The 21,190-nt window shown below is 38.8% G+C and overlaps 1 protein-coding gene across 1 annotated transcript; it reads left to right on the top strand.

The window, feature by feature from the left end:
- The first annotated feature begins 3,020 nt into the window (after nt 1–3,020).
- Nucleotides 3,021–4,178, top strand: LOC125235599. The gene has a single exon (XM_048142197.1). It carries the CDS (start codon nt 3,021–3,023, stop codon nt 4,176–4,178), a length of 1,158 nt encoding a protein of 385 aa, XP_047998154.1.
- The last annotated feature ends 17,012 nt before the right edge of the window (nt 4,179–21,190 follow it).

Raw genomic sequence — 21,190 nt, 5'->3', positions numbered from 1 at the left:
TCCCGCAAAAACAGGCAAGTTTCGTCAAGGGCAAAGGTGCAAACAGATCCTAAATATACGTCCATTGATAGAGATGGCTTATGAATTCAGTACTTCGATGATCGTCTGCTTCATCGACTATAGCAAAGCCTTTGACTGCATCGTTTTGTCATCAAGCATTTGGTAGCTTTCATTGAATTGAAACTACGTTGAAAAAGGAAATGGTAGAGAAACTTCGAGCCCTTTTACTTTTGTAAAAGGTGTTGATAAGATTACCCGTCACCAGCCTACGGTGAATATGTCATCAGAAGAGCCTGCGGAAGCTGAGAGGGAAGAATCATCATTGGTGCACACCAAAATAACGAATCTTCGATAGGCAGATAACACCAATTTTCTGGCCGCCAATGAAGCGGAAATGGTTGACAGCACTGGTAAAATGGAACACATCAGTCTGGAAACACATCTCAAGATTAACCACAGTAAAAAACAAGCTCATGGTGGTGGATTGTGGTAGGTAGATACAACATACAGATGCTCTTAGGCCAGGTAACATTAGATGACTTCATATACTTCGGCGAAAACATCGACAATACCGGTTCTTCTGAAAAAAAAAATCAGAATACGCATAGGAATGGCCAAAAGAGTCCCAGCTACAAGGATTATCTCCATAATTCTTGGTTCCTGAGAACCGCATGTCTCTAGAAAAACCAAAACCGGATTGGTTTATGCTCTAGTCTTCTCCATTTTTATCTACAGAGCTGAGACTTGGAGTCTGAAAAAGGCTGCAACCGCATTGACGTTTTCGAGATGTGGTGCTAGATGAAGATTTTGCAAATACCCTGAATTGCCTTCCGTAGAAATGTGTCTATCTTACGCGAATTGAAAATCAACACCAGGTTATCAACCATCTGTTTACGTAGAATTTTGGAGTTTTTGGAAGGAAAAAGGCCACAACCTTGAGCAACTAATCATTACTGGCAAGGTTGATGGCTAATGATCCAGAGGTCGCAAGATGGACAGATGAGATCCCTTCCATCCTACACCCAACTTCAGAACCGGAACAGAAAGTCAGAATAAAACTGATTCTATTGGGACTTCACGACCCTCAGCAATGAAGATACCAATGCGAGGAGGAGGGGGTCTTATCTTAAAAGCTAATCAAATATTTATATAACAATGAGTGAATTAATGGTGTTATCCTTCATTCGGGGTCTAAATTTGGAGTTTATAAAACCAACTGTGGATAGTGATTGTCCACAGTCCACACTTGTTGGTTTTATAGAAATTAGATTTTTTTATCTTGGAACCGACAATGCAGGCAACAATGCACGGACTCTAGCCGCTGCAAGAACTCATGCCTGATGATGGGTCTCCATATGACATGAAACATGTCGGCAGACATACTTAGGTACGTTTATGAAACGACAACCATTCATCCCTCTCGCGCGTATTGACTGGCGACGTATTAGTGGGTAAGATATAACAGACATGTTTTCAATACCACAATATAGCATAGCAATTACACAAAAAATAAACGTTTTCGTGGAGAAAACGAATTCTTTCTAAATAAAGTGTTTACCAGAAGTATCTACAAGTGTTTATTTACGAAGAAATTGCGACAGAAGTGCTTTTTGTAGTACTTTTTAAGTAAATTTCGGTAAAAAACCGGTTTTTGAATATTGTTACCGGTAATTTACCGATCCCAAATTTGGCAAAATTACCGGGAAACCGGTAAACCGGTTTACCGGTTTGCAATCCCTAGTCGCACTTATTTCCACAATTCATTTTATGCAGAATTTATTAATAATATAGGTGTTAATATGTGGCGTCCCATACCGAAAACATCCTTATGCTTCTAGTACAATACGTATGTCATCTAAAATCCAACAAAAAATAGTCCTTATTACCCTACAGGCAAGGAACATCATATAATATAGTCTCGTAATGCTTGAAACTGGGTCTAAAACTCAAAATTTTTTTTTTTACCACGTCGGTGGCAAACAGGTATACGGTCCGCCTGGTGGAAAACGGTTACCGTACCCAATGGACGCCTGCAACTCAAGGGGTGTCACATGCGCGTTCCGGACCCATTAGAGTGAGTGAGTGTTGGATTTTGTACCCTTTTTTGCTAACCCTCCAACATCCACGACGATTTGTCCATACACGTCTATAAATTTCTCTTTAATTAATGGCCGCGATATTCTGATATAACAGGATAAGCAACAGGTGGCCGTTTTGCCGCATCACGGCCGCTTATGGGCACAATGTCCGTCAAACATTTGGCGTGTTTTGATACCAGATGAATCATTAGACGCTTTTAACCAAAAAATCTGAATTTCGGCAGATTTTTTTATGATTTTGCACCTTTTTTAGCTTCCTAATGGGTGATTTTATTTTGATCTTTTAGTTCATTTGTTCCGTATAATAACAAATTGTATGCTAGAGAAAAAACCTCGCGCTGGGCCTCACGGCGTAGAGGAGCGTCCCCCGGTTGGTGGATGGGGGAAAGGTCGGTAGTACAGCCTAGCTACGCTATCCGGCTAAGTCCGATGGACTCGCTGACCAAAGTAGGATGTGGTCCTCCAGCATTTTGGGGGTTGTGCGGTGGGTTAACACCCCGCCTACGGAAAAACCTTATCGTTACGAGACCGACACTAGAAAATAAACGATCCGATCCTAAAAACGACTCGCGGCGTGGAAATATGGACTTAAGATTTGCCTCATGGAATGTAAGAAGTTTATACAGACCCGGTGCCATATACCAACTGAATAACGAGTTGCGCCGCTACAAAATTGACATCGCAGCATTGCAGGAAGTAAGATGGCCTTATCAAGGAGAATGTAACATTGACAACACAGCTGTTCTCTTGTACGGTGGGAGTGAAGATGGCCGCCACACTAACGGCACAGGGTTTGTTATAAGCAACAAAATTAAAAATAGTATACTTAAATTTGAAGTAGTTTCTGACCGAATTAGTATCTTGCGGGTTAAAAGTGTTTTTTGCAACATTACAATAGTGAATGCGTATGCACCAACAGAAATGGCTAATGATGACATTAAAGACCGGTTTTACGAAGAACTAGAACTGGTATACGATCTAATACCTGAATATGACGCTAAGATCGTACTAGGGGATTTCAATGCCAAAATTGGACAAGAAGAAATCTTCACACCGACTATTGGTCGGCATAGCAAGCACAAAGAGTCTAACGGGAATGGAATTCGACTGGTGAGCTTTGCTACCCTAAAGTCGCTAGTAGTGAAGAGTACAATGTTCCCCCACAAAAACATATATAAGGGGACATGGAAGTCCCCTGATGGAGTCACAGTCAATCAAATAGATCATGTGTTAGTTGACAACCGACACAAAGCTGTCATAGAAGATGTGAGGTCCTTTCGTGGTGCCGATGTCGATAGCGACCACTACATGCTCGGCATAAAAATTAAAGCTAAAATCAAAGCGATACGTAAGACCGATAGACCAGGTCAACCAGTCATGAACACAGAGAATCTGAAAGATGAAGCTGTACGGAGGACTTTTCAGCTTGAGCTGCATAATAGATTTAATGGTTTAGAGGCGCAAGACGATGTGGACGAGGCTTGGGTAGAAGTAAGGGACATCGTTAAGGAGGTTGGACTGAAGGTGATAGGAAAGAGAGGAAGTTGCAAGAAGCGGAAGTGGTGGAGCAAGGAGTGTGACATGGCAATGGAAGAAAAGCGGAGACTCAGGGCACTGTCGCTACAAGACCACAAATGGGAGATCGAATACACTGAGAAGCGCAACTTCCTAAGGAACCTGATCAGGCAGTGCAAAAGAAAACATCTAGAAGACCAACTGAGCCAAGTAGAGACGTTAATGAGATCAAATGCGAGCAGGAAATTTTACCAGGAAGTAAGGGCGGTCAAGAAAGGCTATCAACCAACAGTCCAGTTCCTTGAAGATGATGCAGGAAACCTCATCTCAGACCCATCAGAGATGCGAAATGAGTGGCGACGGTATTTTGAAGGGTTACTCAACTGCCCACCTGTTGAAACTGACATTAATGTACCAGAGGATACTTCACACAGTACACAAACTGAAATACCTACTTTTGAAGAGGTGAGAAAGGCGATAATGAGGCTTAAGAACAATAAGTGTCCGGGTGTTGATGGTATACCAGCAGAAATATGGAAATATGGGGGGGGCAGTGCAGTCTAGACTGTATGAGATAATTGTTAAGATCTGGAATGACGAAAAACAACCACAGGAGTGGAACCTGGGTGTTATATGTCCCATACACAAGAAAGGTTCGAGGAGAAGGTGTGCAAACTATAGGGGGATTGCGCTGCTTCCGACGGCATACAAAATTCTTTCGTACATACTTCTGGGTCGTCTAGAACCATATGCAGAATCAGCACTCGGAGACTACCAGTGTGGCTTTCGCCGTAACCGGAGCACTGTAGACCAGATTTTTCTCCTAAGGCAGCTTATGGAGAAAAGATGGGAGTTTGGCCGGGACATTCACTCATTGTTCGTTGACTTTACCAAAGCCTATGATAGCGTCGACAGGGAAGCTCTCTACCAAATACTCAAGACCTTAGGCATACCTGACAAGCTAGTCAGAATGACCAAAGTTGCCACTCAAGTAAGCAAAATGCGGGTTAGAGTGGGTAGCACCCTTACGGAGGAGTTTGATGTCGTTACAGGGCTCAAACAAGGCGATGCTCTTTCACCCTTGCTGTTCAACTTGATACTCGAGTACGTCATCCGAAAAGTCGTAGTGTATGACGATGACGGGGAGTTGAGTTGAACGGCCGACACAAAATAGTAGGATACGCCGACGATCTGGCCTTACTAGGTGAAACTAAAGAGCACGTTCAAAAAATGGCACAAGCTCTGGATGAGGAGGGTGGAAAAGTGGGGCTTAGAATCAGTCTGGAGAAGACGGAGTATCTACACATGCAAAGACGGAGAATGGTACGACGCCGAGACGGGATAACCATTAACGGGAACTGCTACAAGCGCGTATCATCATTCAAGTACCTCGGTTGCACGATAACTGACACCAACCAGAGAGAAGACGAAATCGACATCCGTATCCAGAATGCCCTAAGATGCTCAGCAGCCCTTCACAAAATATTAACGTCCAAGCTCATCAGCAGAAGAACCAAGATCAGGATTTACAAGACCGTGATAAGGCCGATCTTGGTATATGGATGCGAAGCTTGGACGTTGACCCTGAAGGAGGAGAATAAGCTCTTAGTGGCAGAGCGGAAGATCTTCAGAAAGATTTTAGGCCCTACGAGACGAGAGGATGGCTCTTGGAGAGTCAGGAAGAACTTGGAGGTGGAAGAGCTAGTGGGCGAGCCCAACGTCATCGGCGAGAGTAAAGCTTCTCGTCTGCGATGGCTCGGCCATGTGGAGAGGATGGGAGAGGATCGTGCGGCCAAAAGAGCTCACTTGTGGCGATCTACTGAAAAACGGCCGGTCGGAAGGCCCAGGTACCGATGGATCGACGAGGTCCAGAAAGACCTGCGTGACCTTCAAGTGACTGAGTGGCATCAGATTGCACAGGATAGGAGCGAATGGCGGAATCTAGTGTCGGAGGCCAAGATCCACTTCGGGTCGCTGAGCCATCGCAGTAAGTAAGTAAGTATGCTAGAGAAAAAAGATACAGTTCCCGGATCTTTTGTCAAGTTTTGGAAGTGAAGTGAGGTAACAATTGAACATTATGATAATTGTAATAAGCTAGACTGACGAAAAATACCAGGGGTGAAAATAGAAACATAATACGCAATTTCGTACTAACAAAAATTGCCTCACAAGCTCACTGTTAAGCTGTTTGTGGACACTAAGCGCGTTTGAAACAAGAAAGACGTTTATAGATAAAAAAATGTAGAAATGTAAGCTAAAAGCAGCCGAAGTGGACTTACAGATTTTACTTAAACAAACATTGCAAGTTAAATAACATAAAATATTTCGGTGTAACAATCGCTCCGCAATGATCAGCCCGTACTCCTATGGAGGCCCAATGACCTATATAATGCTAGTTTAAAAAAAAGTGCGTGGAGTCCCTCCTCGCGTAAGAAGTGAAACTTCTTAATGTGGAAATGAAAACAGGAAGGGGTATTTCAAAATTCGATTTGGCAACACTGAGCATTAAACGTTTAACGCTGCCAGTTGGAAGTTTACTTCAAAAACCGAACTTCCCCAAACCAACTGGTGCTTTCTATACCAACCAGCGCCGGCGCACGCAATAAATACACCACACTTTACGAGCCGACGGGACGTGCCCTACGTGACGCTGTACCGATGCAGGCAAAGAAGACGGTTTGGTTCACAGATTTAATATACACCATAGATCAAGCAAACGCATCTATAGCGAGCCCGAACTCGGACTTAACGTCAAGGTACAATCAACCAATTGAAACTCTAGAACTATGTTATAGTGACGTTATAAATCAGATTGTAAGAAATCTCTTACTGCTTTTCATTTTGAAATGGTTGTAGAGTGGCCTAGGGTTCCAATTGGTTGACTTTACCTAGTCTCTCCCTACTCACAGCTTTTGCAAGCCAATATTTATAAGTGGATGTCAAAACATAAAAACGCCTCTTATTAAAAAATATTTTTTCCCACAAGCTTTTATTTCCGACTTTAAGTACTTTTCTTTCAACAGTCATCTGACATCTCCGAGACGTTTCTAAGAACCCCTTACTTCATTTATTTACAGAGTTCCTATAACCACCTTTCTGCTCCATCATCAGATTAACCCCATGATACCATAATATTGCATTTTCACGTGATTTACATATGTGTGCAAGATTTCAGCTCAATCAGAAACCGGAAAGTGGGTTAAAATTTAACTTGTAAGATTTGATTACAGACAGGTGAAGGTAAATAGAAGCTTGTAATATAATCACACATGGACCCATATAAATCAATATCCAAATATTTGCATTAGTAACGCTATCAACAAACTTTGACCACGGAGCGCTCCGATCTTGGAACTCAGTAATTTTCTAGCGAAGTGCTCATGACAGCATTTTAAAATCAGTGTACCTATTTTATATCAATGAACCCTAAAACTACAGATCTAGTGACTGTCACGTAATCAGGTCCAAGCGGCTCCTGTCTAAGGCATGTTTGCACTGGCGCGATCAATCTCCATCACGTTATCAGTCAGTATCCGCTCAAGGAAGTTAGGTAGTGTCAGAGGTGGCTTCAAACTGTAATTTTTTTAGAAAAAGTGAAACGAAATCAAACTAAGAATTGACTTATTTTGAGTCATACCAAGCTAGCTTGGTAGAATCCAAGCTAAGTTAGCAGTGACCAAGCTAAGAAAGCATTGATGAAATTTTGATGTTTATGATGACACTTGCACAGGTGGTCAAAACCGCAGCCAATAGCTTGGTCTAACTCTAGCTTTCTAATACATAACATACATACATATTTTATTACGATCGGTCTAAATCTGATTACAATAACGTATCAAATATTGACTCTAGATACAATACAGATCTGATATACCAATGTCAAAAATTACGTGTTTGTTTCAAGATTTGCCAGTTTGCCATTTAGTCTGGAGGGTACGTTCATCTGTTCAAAATTTTTTAGTCGAGACTATTCTTCAGCTCTGTATTTTAGAGCAAGTTTTTTCTTATCACTTATTTTCTTTAAATTCGAATGGAGCGAAACTTATGTAACCAGCCGGCCTAGTCGAATTGGCAATCGTCGGTCCTAAACGTCGATCGAAACGCAGTCTGACTCTGTCGCACCAATACGAAATAGTTTTAGAGATGGCTAGCTACGATAACGATATTATCGTTAGCGTTTGTTCATTTGGCTACGTACGATATGTGACAAAGCCTTAAAGTTGCCGTCACCTCTCGTGGTTCTCTCTCCAACCGTGAGAACACAGTACAAACCAGGGTGCGTAGCCGAATGGCACAAACGCTCACGAAACGAAACTTTCGTAGATATCTATCTCTATCGCTCTTGTGTATTGGCGCGACAGAGTCAGACTACCTTTTGCGGCGTTTCGTTTTCGTTTCGCGTCGGAGAAATGCCATTTGGCTACGGCACCAGTAATGACTCTTCGAACAAACGTACGCCGCGCGGGGTGCACACAAGCGCGTCGTGTACGTACGCAACACATACAAGCGGATTTGGATAAACGTTGGATAAGAAAAATATGCATAATTATATTTTTTGTGTTTTCTGATATACTAATACTTATAGATAATAGTATTAAATAACAACATCTTACTCTGAACGAAGTCGAGTAACATTTATAGTAATTTTGTTCAGCCAGCTTTGTAACGCAGTAGGTACCTTTCGCGTCGCCGCTGCCGGAAAACCACTGAGTCGTCCTTATACTGTGACCGTGAGAACCTGCCCAATCGTCCATCATGCGCTACCACGCTTATCTGACGAAAGCCGAGACTTATTGTTTTCGGTGGCGAGACGTGTTGGAAATTATTGCACTTGAGAAATCGAGAAAAAAATGGAAAGCGGTACCGTACGAGAGACGTGATGAGAGTACTATATGGATGATATCAAATATTTATTTTTAAAAACGGTACACGGTTAAATACTTGTTTTTCTATCTGGTGTTCCGCCGTGTTGCCATGGATAATTTTGAAATTAGCTAATACCATCTGACCTTCTTACCCAGACTATAAGTACAAACTACACGATACGTAGGTACTTAAATACATCTACTACAGGGTACGTACTTACGTAGGTTAAATTACGCTATTTTCTTTACGAAAAATAGTTTCAGAATCGTACCCAATCACTACCTACACACAGTATGGAACCTCTGACGTATTTGAAATTTGTTACAATTAGAAGTTAAAATCAAATATTTCATTTCATCATCATCATATCAGCTCTTAGGCTCTCTTCTAATACGCCACTTGTCCCGGTCCTGAGCTAGTCTCATCCAGTTGTGACCCGCAATTTTCCGGATGTCGTCCACCCAACGAGCTAACGGATGCCAAGCGCTTCTTACATCTATCTGTGAGCGGCCACCATTCTGTTAAAATTTTAGTCCATCTGCCATCACTCTGCCTAGCAATATTTTATTTATGGAATAGGTACCTACAGGCCAGGATATCTTCTAATACCGTAATCGGTTTTAAGGTCAGCAGGGTACATACATATTTGCTAGATTTATACCTACAATCCACATACAGATCATTGAGGTAGAGAAAGTTCAAATGGTTATGATTTGGTGTGTAAACCACAACGTTGACCCGTAATAGTTTCGTGCGCTTATGTTTCTAGATGTGTCAATGTAACTTTTAAAGTTTCTGAGTCCTGGAAGCATTTATTTTGTTTTTTTTTTTAATTTGTAACTCAATAAATAAATTCTGCAATCATTATTTGTATATGTTTTGTTTTTTAATTAAGATCCTTTTGCAACTGAATAAAAAATCCTGTTTAAGGTTAATTGTAAGAAAAATAATAATGCCTAATACATATCTAGTTTATTAATTTTACATTTAATGAGCTTGACGCCTTAAACAGAGATTGGTAGGACACTCCAGAAGATAGGGATACGTGGAAGAATTTAAGGGACACCTGTGCTCAGTAGTGGGAGAGTACGGGCTCTTGACGACCGGTCTGGCGCAGTCGGTAGTGATTCTGCCTGCTACGCCGCGGTCCCGGGTTCGAATCCCGGTAAGGGCATTTATTTGTGTGATGAGCACAGGATACTTGTTCCTGAGTCATGGATGTTTTCTATGTATATAAGTATTTATATATTATATATATCGTTTTCTGAGTACCCACACCACAAGCCTTCTTTGAGCTTACCGTGGGACTCAGTCAATCTGTGTAAGAATGATCTATAATATTTATTTATTTATTTAATATAATATCAAGGATTATTTATATAGGAATTATATACTTCATACTAAGAATCGTACCTCGATTTTTTAGCGGCACCTATTAAAATACTATCATAAGTAGGTACACTGATGATGAATACAATTTTTTTTTTGATGATGAATACAAAATGTGTATTGACGTGATATCATGATTTTAAAATTAAGAAATATGTCATTTGTTGTTATACAAAATAAAAACATGCAAAAATATTTGGGGAACATATGATTTTGGCCACTTCCAGGCTGTGAACAGCGCCATTTAGTTTTAAGCCTAAAAGGTCCATACATTTCAGGCAGGCAATTATGGTCGCGCGATAAATGATAAAACATCTGGCCGTCCCTATCGCACTTACTAATAGTGCGACAGGGACGGCCTGATATTTTATCGTCTATCGCGCGACCATGCTACCCGTGCAGGGGTAGATACGCTTTTTTGTACGGGTTTGTCAGTCCGTTAAATCGTTCTTGATAATATGTACATTTATGTAATCCTGTCCTCATCCAGTTCCACTATATGCGAGTATCTTAAAGCTCTCATATGAATCTCCGTATTTGCCATTCAACATGCTGTCAACTATATATAGTAATAACTCTTTTTAATGCCCCATTTGATCGGAGACGTGTTCTCGACGCCTCACAAAAGGCTAACAGTACCACGAAGGCTATTCACAAGGCTATTTAGCTATGATTTATCCTTTGTTTAATTTAAATTTCGTGCTTAGAAGACTTGTGTTATGGTTTTGTTTGTTGTTTATAATTACGTAATTTTTTATACAAATGTGAGAAAACGGGGCATTTTTGTTTAAGCTAAATAGTATAAAGTTGCAGCCGTATAGAGGTGGTACATAAGTAATTTTAAGTTTTAAGTCTAGAATAAGCAGGTTGACTTTTTACTGTAATTATGCTGAATATTTTACAAGCTATCGCCATGACAACAACACTTTTCCTTACCTGTTGATCTTTTGAATAAATTAATAAAAATTTGATACAGAAATGTTTTCCCTGTGAGACCTGTGGACAGTTCTCAGAATAAATGTGCTTAAAATTAGCAGTTAGACATAATATTTACTTAATTTACCTCAAATTTATGGTCGCAACATTCAGGACCAACACAGCTTTCAAAAACAAAAGCTTCCTTTATCGGTCCGTTATGTCAAATAACGTTCCGTTTATTTTGGCACCAAGTGTTCCGTTACTGCACCTTGCGTCAACGTCAACTAACCTGCGACCTACTATCCGGGGATGAAAAAACCTAGTTTAAAAAACCACCCCACCTTTGCTGTTGGCAAACGGAATATAGCCACCATTTTGAACTTCATGCCAAGCGTATAGAGGTGTAAAGTTTTTACGTGGAAGGCAAATTGAGTGGGAACATAGTTTGCGGTGTAAACCACATGTGGGAAAGATTGTGGCGACTTTTTGTGGCCGATTGGATCCTGGGTCGCGGCGGATGTTTGAACGCTTTTTGCTATTAATTAAGATTATTTTAGTAATTCTCAAGTGGCTGGCGAAGTTTGGAAAATATGGTCACGTAAGAATATTATTTTTAAACCATTTATTGGTTTCATGCAACGTTGTTTGTGATTCACGCAGAATTGACGGCGGCGACACGACAAACTAGATAGAGCTCGTCTTGTAGAATAGAATAGAATTAATTTTATTCGTAAACACACAAAAGAGAAAAATATTACAAATGGGAACATATAAAAACGAGAAGGTGCCACGAAATGGTTTAACTTCAGCATATTGCTGGCGACTTCCAGCGCTGATCTTCCGGTTAAACCATCTGTCTTCTGTCTTCTTTGAACAAGATTTTCAATAGTATTTAGAAAATAATTACCCTCCTGGTATTCATGAACAATGACCTAATTGCCTCTAAATGTATAAATAAGGTATGCAATTGGTAACTTACTAACTACTGATTATATTTAATTTTCATACAGTTCCTAAGCCACAATCAAAATATTATTTAAAAATAAATTAATAAATATTGGGGGACACCTTACACAGATCAACCTAACCCCAAACTAAGCAAAGCTTGTGCTATGGGTGTTAGGCGACGATATACCTACTTATATAGATAAATACATACATATATACTTAGAAAACATCTATGACTCAGAAACAAATATCTGTTGTTCATCACACAAATAAATGCCCTTAGCGGGATTCGAACCCGGGACCGCGGCTTAGCAGGCAGGGTCACTACGCGCTAGGCCAGACCGGTCGTCAAATAAATAATTTTAATCTTATACCAAAATCACCTCTATATTTACGATTCCCACCAAAGCCCACTGGTGCGACATCGTCTCCCAGTGGACAAAAAAACCTTAAACCACCCCAGCGACGCAAGGCACTAAAACCGTACGAATATGGGTCGTAGATACTGCGTTCTTTCTCAGCAGGGCAGAATACCGCTAGCGCATCTGGATGTCGTTGCGCTCTCACCGTTACCCGTGACCTGGCGCAAAAAAAGAAAAAACCTACGCGTAGGCGTGCTCCAGCTTTATGTGTTAAATTAATATGCGATACTAGCTATTACGATCGCGTGTGCAAATGCTACGATCGCGGTAAGCGAACGTGTGAATTTTTCTTCTCGATGGACAGATATGTGTCGGATAAGATCTGTTACTGTAAAAATGTGTGTCATGTGTAAAAACAAAAGATGTTATTTGTAGAACTTTGTGTACGTGTCCGTATGTTACGTAGTTGTCTTGCTTGTTGAATTTATAGTACCTATGTTTTTCGAAAAATAAGTCTGAATATATAGTTTGGTTATTTATTTATGTAAGTACTAACTTTTGCCCACGGCTTCGCTCGCGTTAGATAGAGACAAAAAGTAGCCTATGACACTTTCCAACCTGTCAACTATCTCCACTTAAAAAATCACGTCAATTTGTCACTCCGTTTTGCCGTGAAAGACGGACAAACAAACAGACACACACACTTTCACATTTATAATATTAGTATGGATATAATATACAGACAGCAGGATATAATCATCATCATCACCATCACATTTTTTTCCCAAAAGAAAAAGTCTTACAGCACAAAGCTGATTTAAGATTTTAAGGCATTCTTTAAGAGTCAACCTCATTTTAAACCCTATTCATATTTTTACATATACAGATTATAATTTTTAAAACGCGATATTTATTTATTTCTACACTGTTGCAAGTTAATAACTCTGTTTTCAACACTAGTGTCAAACAACCAGACTTAATGCCAATCAACATAAGGGGCATGCAGATACTTAAGAAATATATATACAGAGTGGGGCCTGTAACAAAGGCGAAGAATTGAACTGCAGGCTATTCTCCTTATACTGATCAACATTTGTTCAGTGACTTTTAAAAATTATGATGTCTTTAAATTTTTTGTTCAATTTTTCATACAAAATAAATATTAGCTTCAATGTACGCCATTATTGTTGTCATTGACGTTGTCTGTCACACTTTAGACTTAACAGAATTCGCAATACATTACCTCTTAGAAAAAACTTTCAAGGGTGATAAAAATCAAAATACAAGTTATTTTTAAAAGTCGCCGAACAAATGTTGATCAGTATAAGGAGAATAGCCTAGAGTTCAATTTTTCGCCTTTGTTACAGGCCCCACTCTGTATAAATAGTTATATCCCCAACATAAAATTCTACGCAATTTATTCTTTTAAATTCATCCTGTAGAACGCATATTCGATAAAACAAATATCCGTTGGTTACAAGGGTCAAACCCCATATTGTGCAAGTCGTCCATGTGAGCTTCTCAGGCGATATTTTTTGTCCACCTTCGTTGCTATTTTTAACCACTGTTTGGTCGCAGGATGGAGCGACGCATTGGGTCAAATGTTAATAAACAGATTTTGACTGAAATATTTGTCATACATTGAGTTTTGTGTATAAAAACAGGAGCGTTTCCTTTAGTAATGTTTTGTAAAAGTTTTGAAACTATTTTCTCTCTCTTTTCTGATCTTAAGGGCAGTATGTGTCGAGTACATATAATCATTTATAAAGTAAATTGAAAGAAATATGTACCTCCTTAATTTACATTTTTTTCGAAAACTTACTCGTTGGATATGAGAAATTGTACTTAAAGATCAGTACGTTTTTAAAATTGTCAAACCTGTAACTTACTGTTTCATGATACAGTCAAACTCAAATGATAATTCTTGCTAATAAAACTATCAACATGTCTAAAAACTGTGGTAAGTACCTACGCTAATAATAATTTGTCCATATATCGGGCCTCTGAACGATACAAACCTAACCAACATATGTAGATACAAGTGAAATATAAATAAATTGAGATGCCCATCGGGCAGTGTTCTGGCGACCACATGTGGATCGCTGGTTCATTCTTATTCTTACTAATGAACTAGAGGAATATTCCTTTGTATATTCGTAATTAACTAATTTATAATGGATTGTAATTTTTAATAATACATTCCCGAAAGTTTTGTTTTATAAGCAAATTAAAAAGAAAGGTAAGTAATAAATTTCTTGCCAAACATTTTCTTTGGAAAAAATGTTATAGTATTTATGTGATAGGATAGGCCTCTCATTGCTTCTTATTTGTCTTACTAAACTTTAGCGAACTGTTTGTTTATTTAAGTATGTATTTGCATATTATTTAAATGTAAAGACAAAATACTCTTTGTTGTTTATTGTTATTTCCAGTAGATTGACTATTCTGAACTTAATTTAAATAAGCTAGTTTGTCCTTTTGCTTCAAGTGCCTGTGCCTTTTATATGTAATCCTTTCTTCCGTGGGTGTCGTAGAAGGCGATTGTGGGATATGGGTTAAATTGTGGCGTAGGCGAGAGGCTGGCAACCTGTCACTGCAATGTCACAGTTTCGTTTTCTTTCAACCCTTTATTTGCCAAGAGTGGCACTGAAACTTGAGTAGTTTCATGTGCTCTGCCTATCCCTTCATGGGATACAGGCGTGATTGTATGTATGTAAATAGGTAATACTAACTTTCACCTTTCAAACCATGTTTGTGCATTTCATATAGAGCAAACATAACTGCCAACAAACTGTTTTGCAGTTTGGCGGTATTTTGTAAACTGTAATATCAATGTAACTATTGTGTCTGAAGAAAATAAATAAATAATAATAATATAACAAGAATTTTCTAAAACTATTGCATAATGATCGTATTTTTTTTTGTATTACATCCAAATAAGTATGCAGTTGTGATCGTGCGTTCTTTAGTGCAGTTTTTTCTCATCATCAGCTCGATTAAAAAATCCTTTTATACAGGAACAATAAAACGAATGTCTGTCCATTTGACTAAGCTGGCGTGATGTCACGTCCCATACAAACTCACGGAACAAACAGGTTGCAACATAAATCTCCAATATTACACGTGAGAATGAAATTTTTTGTCAAAAACTGACCTACGGTTGGGACAGTGGCAAAAACTAAAGACACGATAAGAATCTGGTTAGACCCTTGACGGTGCTCGAAAGTTTTGTAAAATAACACAGACCTGTTGTTTAGAACTCTTGAAAGGTCTTGTATTTTTTAAAGTTTAATAAACATTTATGTTGTTAGTTGGGTGGATTTTATTTGATAGAAAATCTACTCGAAATAAAGCAAACCGATTTGGTCATTCACACTTTGATGCCATTCCATTTGAACCACTGTGCGATGGTGACGTACTTACTTTATTAGAAACTTTTGTCGCATGTATTAATACAATACCTATTTAATATTGAATAATTTTATTTACCAAAAAACCAAAAGCCAAAACAATTCAAAATCAGCAAATACATGCAAGCACTTAAAAACTAGATCTAACCTAATTACACACACACAAAAACATACACAGATACATAATTAAACCTAACCTAGCAAGCCCCCCCGTGAGCCTCCCGATGCAAAGGTACCCATAACGCTTGCCGCATTACCGCGTTGAACCGCGGTGGATAACCTTTGCATCAGGAAGGTCCCAGAGCGAGGATCCAGACCCCTCTCCCTCAAGCGTCTTCCCACCTCCCCGAAAAACACTTTGGCCTCCGCACACCAGCAACCGGTAGTTTCCACTGCAAGCGGGATAAACAAATAGTTCGCAAGGATCGCGTACTTCTCCCGCTTGCGAGCTGCAGCTAACTCAGCCGCCGCCCGTGCCACTCTCGCGGTACGGCCAATATGCGAAGTATGCGAAGTATAGTATTTAATATAGGTACATTACATTTCAGACTATTTCCAATCGACTTATATTGTCGGGGATATAGACCGTGATTACATACTTACACCTTTTTGATTATTGTCGAGCTCCCGATACTACGCAGCCGACGCGTGCGAAGGTGGGTAGATCGCGCTGTCTACGCAAATACTTTGACATCCACCCGCCTTCTTCAGGTTTTACGTGATCATGATGCGTGCAACTGCGTGGAAATATCGGGAGCTCGACAAAAATCATGGTCTATATCCCGGTCAATAGAAGTCTAATGTAAATAACCGAGAATCATTCAAAACTCTTGATTGCTACGTCAGATTGGTACGGTCAGCCAAGAAAGCGGTTTACCACTTTTCGACTCTACGTTAAACACATACGGTCGAAAAGTGGTAAACCACTTTTTTGGCTGACTGTACGTCATAGAAAAACATGGTCATCATTAATTAAAGTAGTTTCCAATCCATTGAAATTACAACTCTTATTAATTAATACACAACGTGATCAATAGGTAAGGATAAAAACTGATATAAATAAGTACCAAAGACATAATAAAACTCCGTACAGACCGATAAAGTCTAAGAAAAAAACGTACCTCAAAACCATACCGAAAAAGGTACGGTGAGCTAGATGGCGATACACCTTTGGGGTACGCTCGGCTAGATGGCACTAATATTATTATTTGACATTTTAACACATATCAAGCTTATAATGTGGGCCAAATACTCGATCCTCTTTGATAAGTTCATAAAAAAATCATAATTTCTACCTGTTTGTGTCAGAATACCGAAATTAAAACTGATCTCTAACTTGCATATTATTTTGTAATAGGTACATATTCAACAGAATGATTTTCCTTCCTAGATCTAATAATGGCCAACTGCGTTTACACGTTGGCGCTTCATTCAGTTGGTCGTCAGCCGTCAGAGAGGACAGTAGTGAAATATTTACGAAAATAATAAGTTTATCTATGCCAATAATAGTGTAGATTTTAGGAAATAAAATAACCTTGCAAATGTTTAATGTATTTCCTAAAAAAGATAAATGTTCTTATCAGAATTTTCGAAAAATTGTTAATATATCAAATAATTTAATTTTACTACGGGGTTATTATTTTTAATCAAATTTTGCTGACAACGAAAAAGACCTAGAATTTCCTAGCCTTTTCCATTCCACGTCCATCTTTCATGAAGAGCCAATGCCAAGTGATTGGTTCGCCAATGTGTAAACAGCGGCTCTTATCTTGGCCAAGGGGTTTCACAAAGGGTTAGTGGAACCGTTGGCCATATGTGTACAGCGGCCATAACGCTTAATATTTACTTCTTTGTAAATAAGAAATTTGCTTCTCAGTTAACGACAGATATAATAAACACAAAACAAAGAAGAAAATTAAACTGCTGATGCAGAATGAACACAAAACCAATTTGTAATATTTCATACAAGAATCAAGATAACCAGAGACACAAATTCGGCGGTCAGCGTCACGGGTATTTTTTGCGATGGTCTATAAACTTTGTTTTTAATCGTCTATGCTCTTTGGCCGATGGTATCGCGACACATGTTGGGCACACTAATGATTTTTAAGGTTTCGGCGTGACAAAAAGTTTCGACTATTTCTCGTTGGTATGTGTAGTGTTCTTGTATTTTGATAATAACCGTGCCAGTTTGAAGTTCAAATAATTAAAATTCTATTTTTCGAATAAATAAGCAATAATTTAAATTTAAAGAAAAAGAATCTGTCATACTATTTAAGCGAATTATTTTTCTGCAAATAACCTATTCATTAAATATATTCCACAACTATTTAAGAAACAAAAATCAATTTGTTATAAAATCATTGTAATACTCCGCTGGGACCCGCGAAACACCATAGTCGGGGCAGGCCGGGGTGCAGGCAGACCAAAAATGAGATGGCGGGACGACCTGGACGCATTCTACCCAAAATGGCGGGAGAATGCTGACAACAGGGTCGAGTGGAGAAAGCGAGGGGAGGTCTTTGCCCAGCAGTGGGACGCAAAAGAGTCTAATTAATTAAAAAAATACTCCGCTACATAGTTAATTACACTTTCAATATTTATACACATAATTCAACAATCTATAAGGTGCTAAATAATTGGAGTGGCAGACATCCTTTCATAATATGATCAAATTGATCAAGGATCGCAGGATACTTAATGGTGTTGTTACTTTTTGATTTCGCTAAAATACACAGGTATTGATTTGGTCAACTGAAATGATTAAAATTTCATACAGAGCAACTACTAAGCTAAAATCATGAAAAAGAATAGGCCGTTTCATACATTTTGGCCGGTTTGGAGAATAAATATATTCACAATGGCAACCCCATACCTGAAAATAAGCATTTTCTGACTTAAAATAAACCACATACGTGCTACAAAATATAAACGTTATCTCACAAAAACCGTTTCCGAAAAGGGACCAATAAGTCTGCAGCAAGATGATTTATGCAAAACGCGACGGTGTCCTAACGGTAAAGGTTTTTTCTTAAAACTGTGGTTTTGTGACAAACTTAAATAATGCAATCGGTTAAATCTAAAATACAGTGCATTCTGTATAGACTGACGCTGTTTTTAAACTGCATTTTTAAATTGGTAGAAAGTTTTCAGTGTCGTATGCGTGACACTTATCGGGTCGTAAGGGTAGAGTTGCGTTGTTTTTTTTGGATGCGATTCCGGAGAAATCATTTTGCAGGTATCTTTGGTGACATATAAGTTGCAAGTTTTTAATGACAGAAATATTACCAGGTTTGTCTAACATAGTCGTTTTTTTTTGTCCTTTAGGTCGCCATTACGAATCATGCAAAGGGTACTTTATTAGTTTTCATATTTCTAGTTTGATTACTAAAATAAATAAAAAATCTTGTTACCTATTAAAGATAGAGATAAAAATGTATAAAATCTTCTTAAAATCAAGACATTGATCAAAATTGCGTTTCGTTAAAAATAGCCATAGATTACCAATCGAATCCAAAATCCATCCATCAACTCTTTCCCAGCCTTAAATTGAATGTTCCTTACGTGCCTCAAAAACTAGTGGACAATAGGGGTCCATCGAGCTAAGGAGGTCTATCAAAAGGAGATTAGATCGATAGAGGCCAACAATGCCGGAGGCGTAGGAATAGACCGTAAAAAAAACTCAAAGAAACATGAAACGAGGAATCATTCGCATCGTTTCCTTTGAGATCTTATAAAAAACCGTTTTTTCCTTGCAAAAAAGCATAAAAGGTGAAAAAAGTTTGGACAAAGGCCGCACAATGAGGTTTTTTAATGAGTTTTTATGGACGGACCTACACACATGGCCGCTACCTGTGCAATCCCGCGTCCTGTGAGATTTGAACTCCATCACTTTCCGTACTATTTATTAGAAAAAACTATGTGCATACGAAGACACAAAATCAAGTAGATCATCTTACCGTGCAAGTAGACTACAAGTATATAGGTATCCATTTGGTTTTTGGTTTGTATTGCTAATTTTATTTACCAAAAAAAAAACAAATGTACAATAAGAATATCACATCAGCTATTCGTGTTTTGGAGCGCAGTGTAGTGTTCCGGATGCGATCCATCCTAGTAACACCTAAAATACTGCGCTCCATAAATTCCCGTTGGCAAACCTTCAATTTGGACTTCTGACCACAAATTACATACATACACCATGACTGACCACGTTTGGGCATCGTAGGTGAGGACAGGCAGAATACACATGTCAACGAATTTGCGCTTCAGTGACATTGGAAGGTCGCCCTTCATTAGCTCTTTCATGGACCAGCTCTTCCAGGCATTTTGAACTCGGCGCTCAACTTCCATAGTAGAATCAGGGGCGGCTCACTCCGCGATTCTATCGCCGCGCTACAAGTACATGCTGGCGGCCGCGAATTCGCGGCCTAATCAGGGGTGGGGCGCGTTCTCACGGAACGCACGTTCGCACTTTCTGTTGTTACTTTATGTCGCGAGTTTTTTCTAAGGTTCATATGCGATGTCCGCGTGTGGAATGGCTAATAATGTTTAGTTAAATAGACATCATGAATAAAATAAAAGAATCTTAAACAGATCTACTATTGATTTAGTCCCACGGAAAGTTCAAGAAGGCTTGGACTTCAGCAAAAATATTTAAATATTGTGTATATACTTGAATATAGTATATAACATTTTATCTGAGTAATCTGAGTATTAATTCGTTTTAATCCATAGGCAACCCTATCATCCGACGCTGCGCACGTGCGGCTCGTTTCTTTGTTAGAATTTTGTAGGCATTTATAAGGCGGCATTTCGTGAACATCAAAGCAGTGGGCCTTCTGTACTTGTACTATTATATATTCTGTGGTAGAATTTAAATAGTTAATGCCAAAAAAAACACATAAAGCTCAAATCTTAGTCCAAATAAAACACAATGACCATTCGGTCTCCGGATGTACAACAAAACTAAATCAGAATCAAATCTTGTCTATGACTTAAACATGAATAAGGTCCATGAATGACCCATTGAATATTTGGGGGCAGGGTGTGGCCGCAGAAGTGAACAGTCATCAACGCGTAGTGTTGCTAGATCATACTATGTCGTATGATTTTCGTAACTTTATTTAGACATTTAAATAACCTAACCACGCGAATTAATCGACGGATAAATTATCTTTTTTTTCCTCTATGTAATTTTGCAGCTCACTGTACCTAACCCGACGACGAAAATATGGACCAAGCGTATTTTTGGATAGTTTTGTACAAAGATTGTATCACTTGGTCCGAACTCCGAAGAGTACATAAGTATTACTATCGTATGTATTAATTGATTATGGATGTTAAAATGGTATGAAAAATAAGTATAAAACAACGAAAAAAATAATTAAAATAATATGTAATACGATTAAAATGTACTTAGGTATCAATAAAATTATTCATACTAATTTGACTACTGATTGAAATTTGTTATAATGTCTTTTTTACCGTATATATTTGGGTTTTAGTGTATACTGAAGCAATCAATATACTGATTACTCTGGCAGTGCGGCTTTGCCAATATACAAATCAGGTACTTAGACTTAAAAAAGTAGGCGCGAATTAGATTTAATTCCCATGGAGAATTAGGTTTTCGTGGCATCTCCTGACGCGGCATACACCCTCCCGTGAAATTCAATATAGG

The sequence above is a fragment of the Leguminivora glycinivorella genome, chromosome 17 (assembly GCF_023078275.1).
Source record: "Leguminivora glycinivorella isolate SPB_JAAS2020 chromosome 17, LegGlyc_1.1, whole genome shotgun sequence".
NCBI lineage: Eukaryota > Metazoa > Arthropoda > Insecta > Lepidoptera > Tortricidae > Leguminivora > Leguminivora glycinivorella.
This window is presented reverse-complemented; position numbering and strand designations above follow the sequence as displayed.

Bases quoted from the DNA above. Each gene is read 5' to 3' on its own strand.
- LOC125235599 (XM_048142197.1), top strand. From the start codon at position 3,021: ATGGCTAATGATGACATTAAAGACCGGTTTTACGAAGAACTAGAACTG.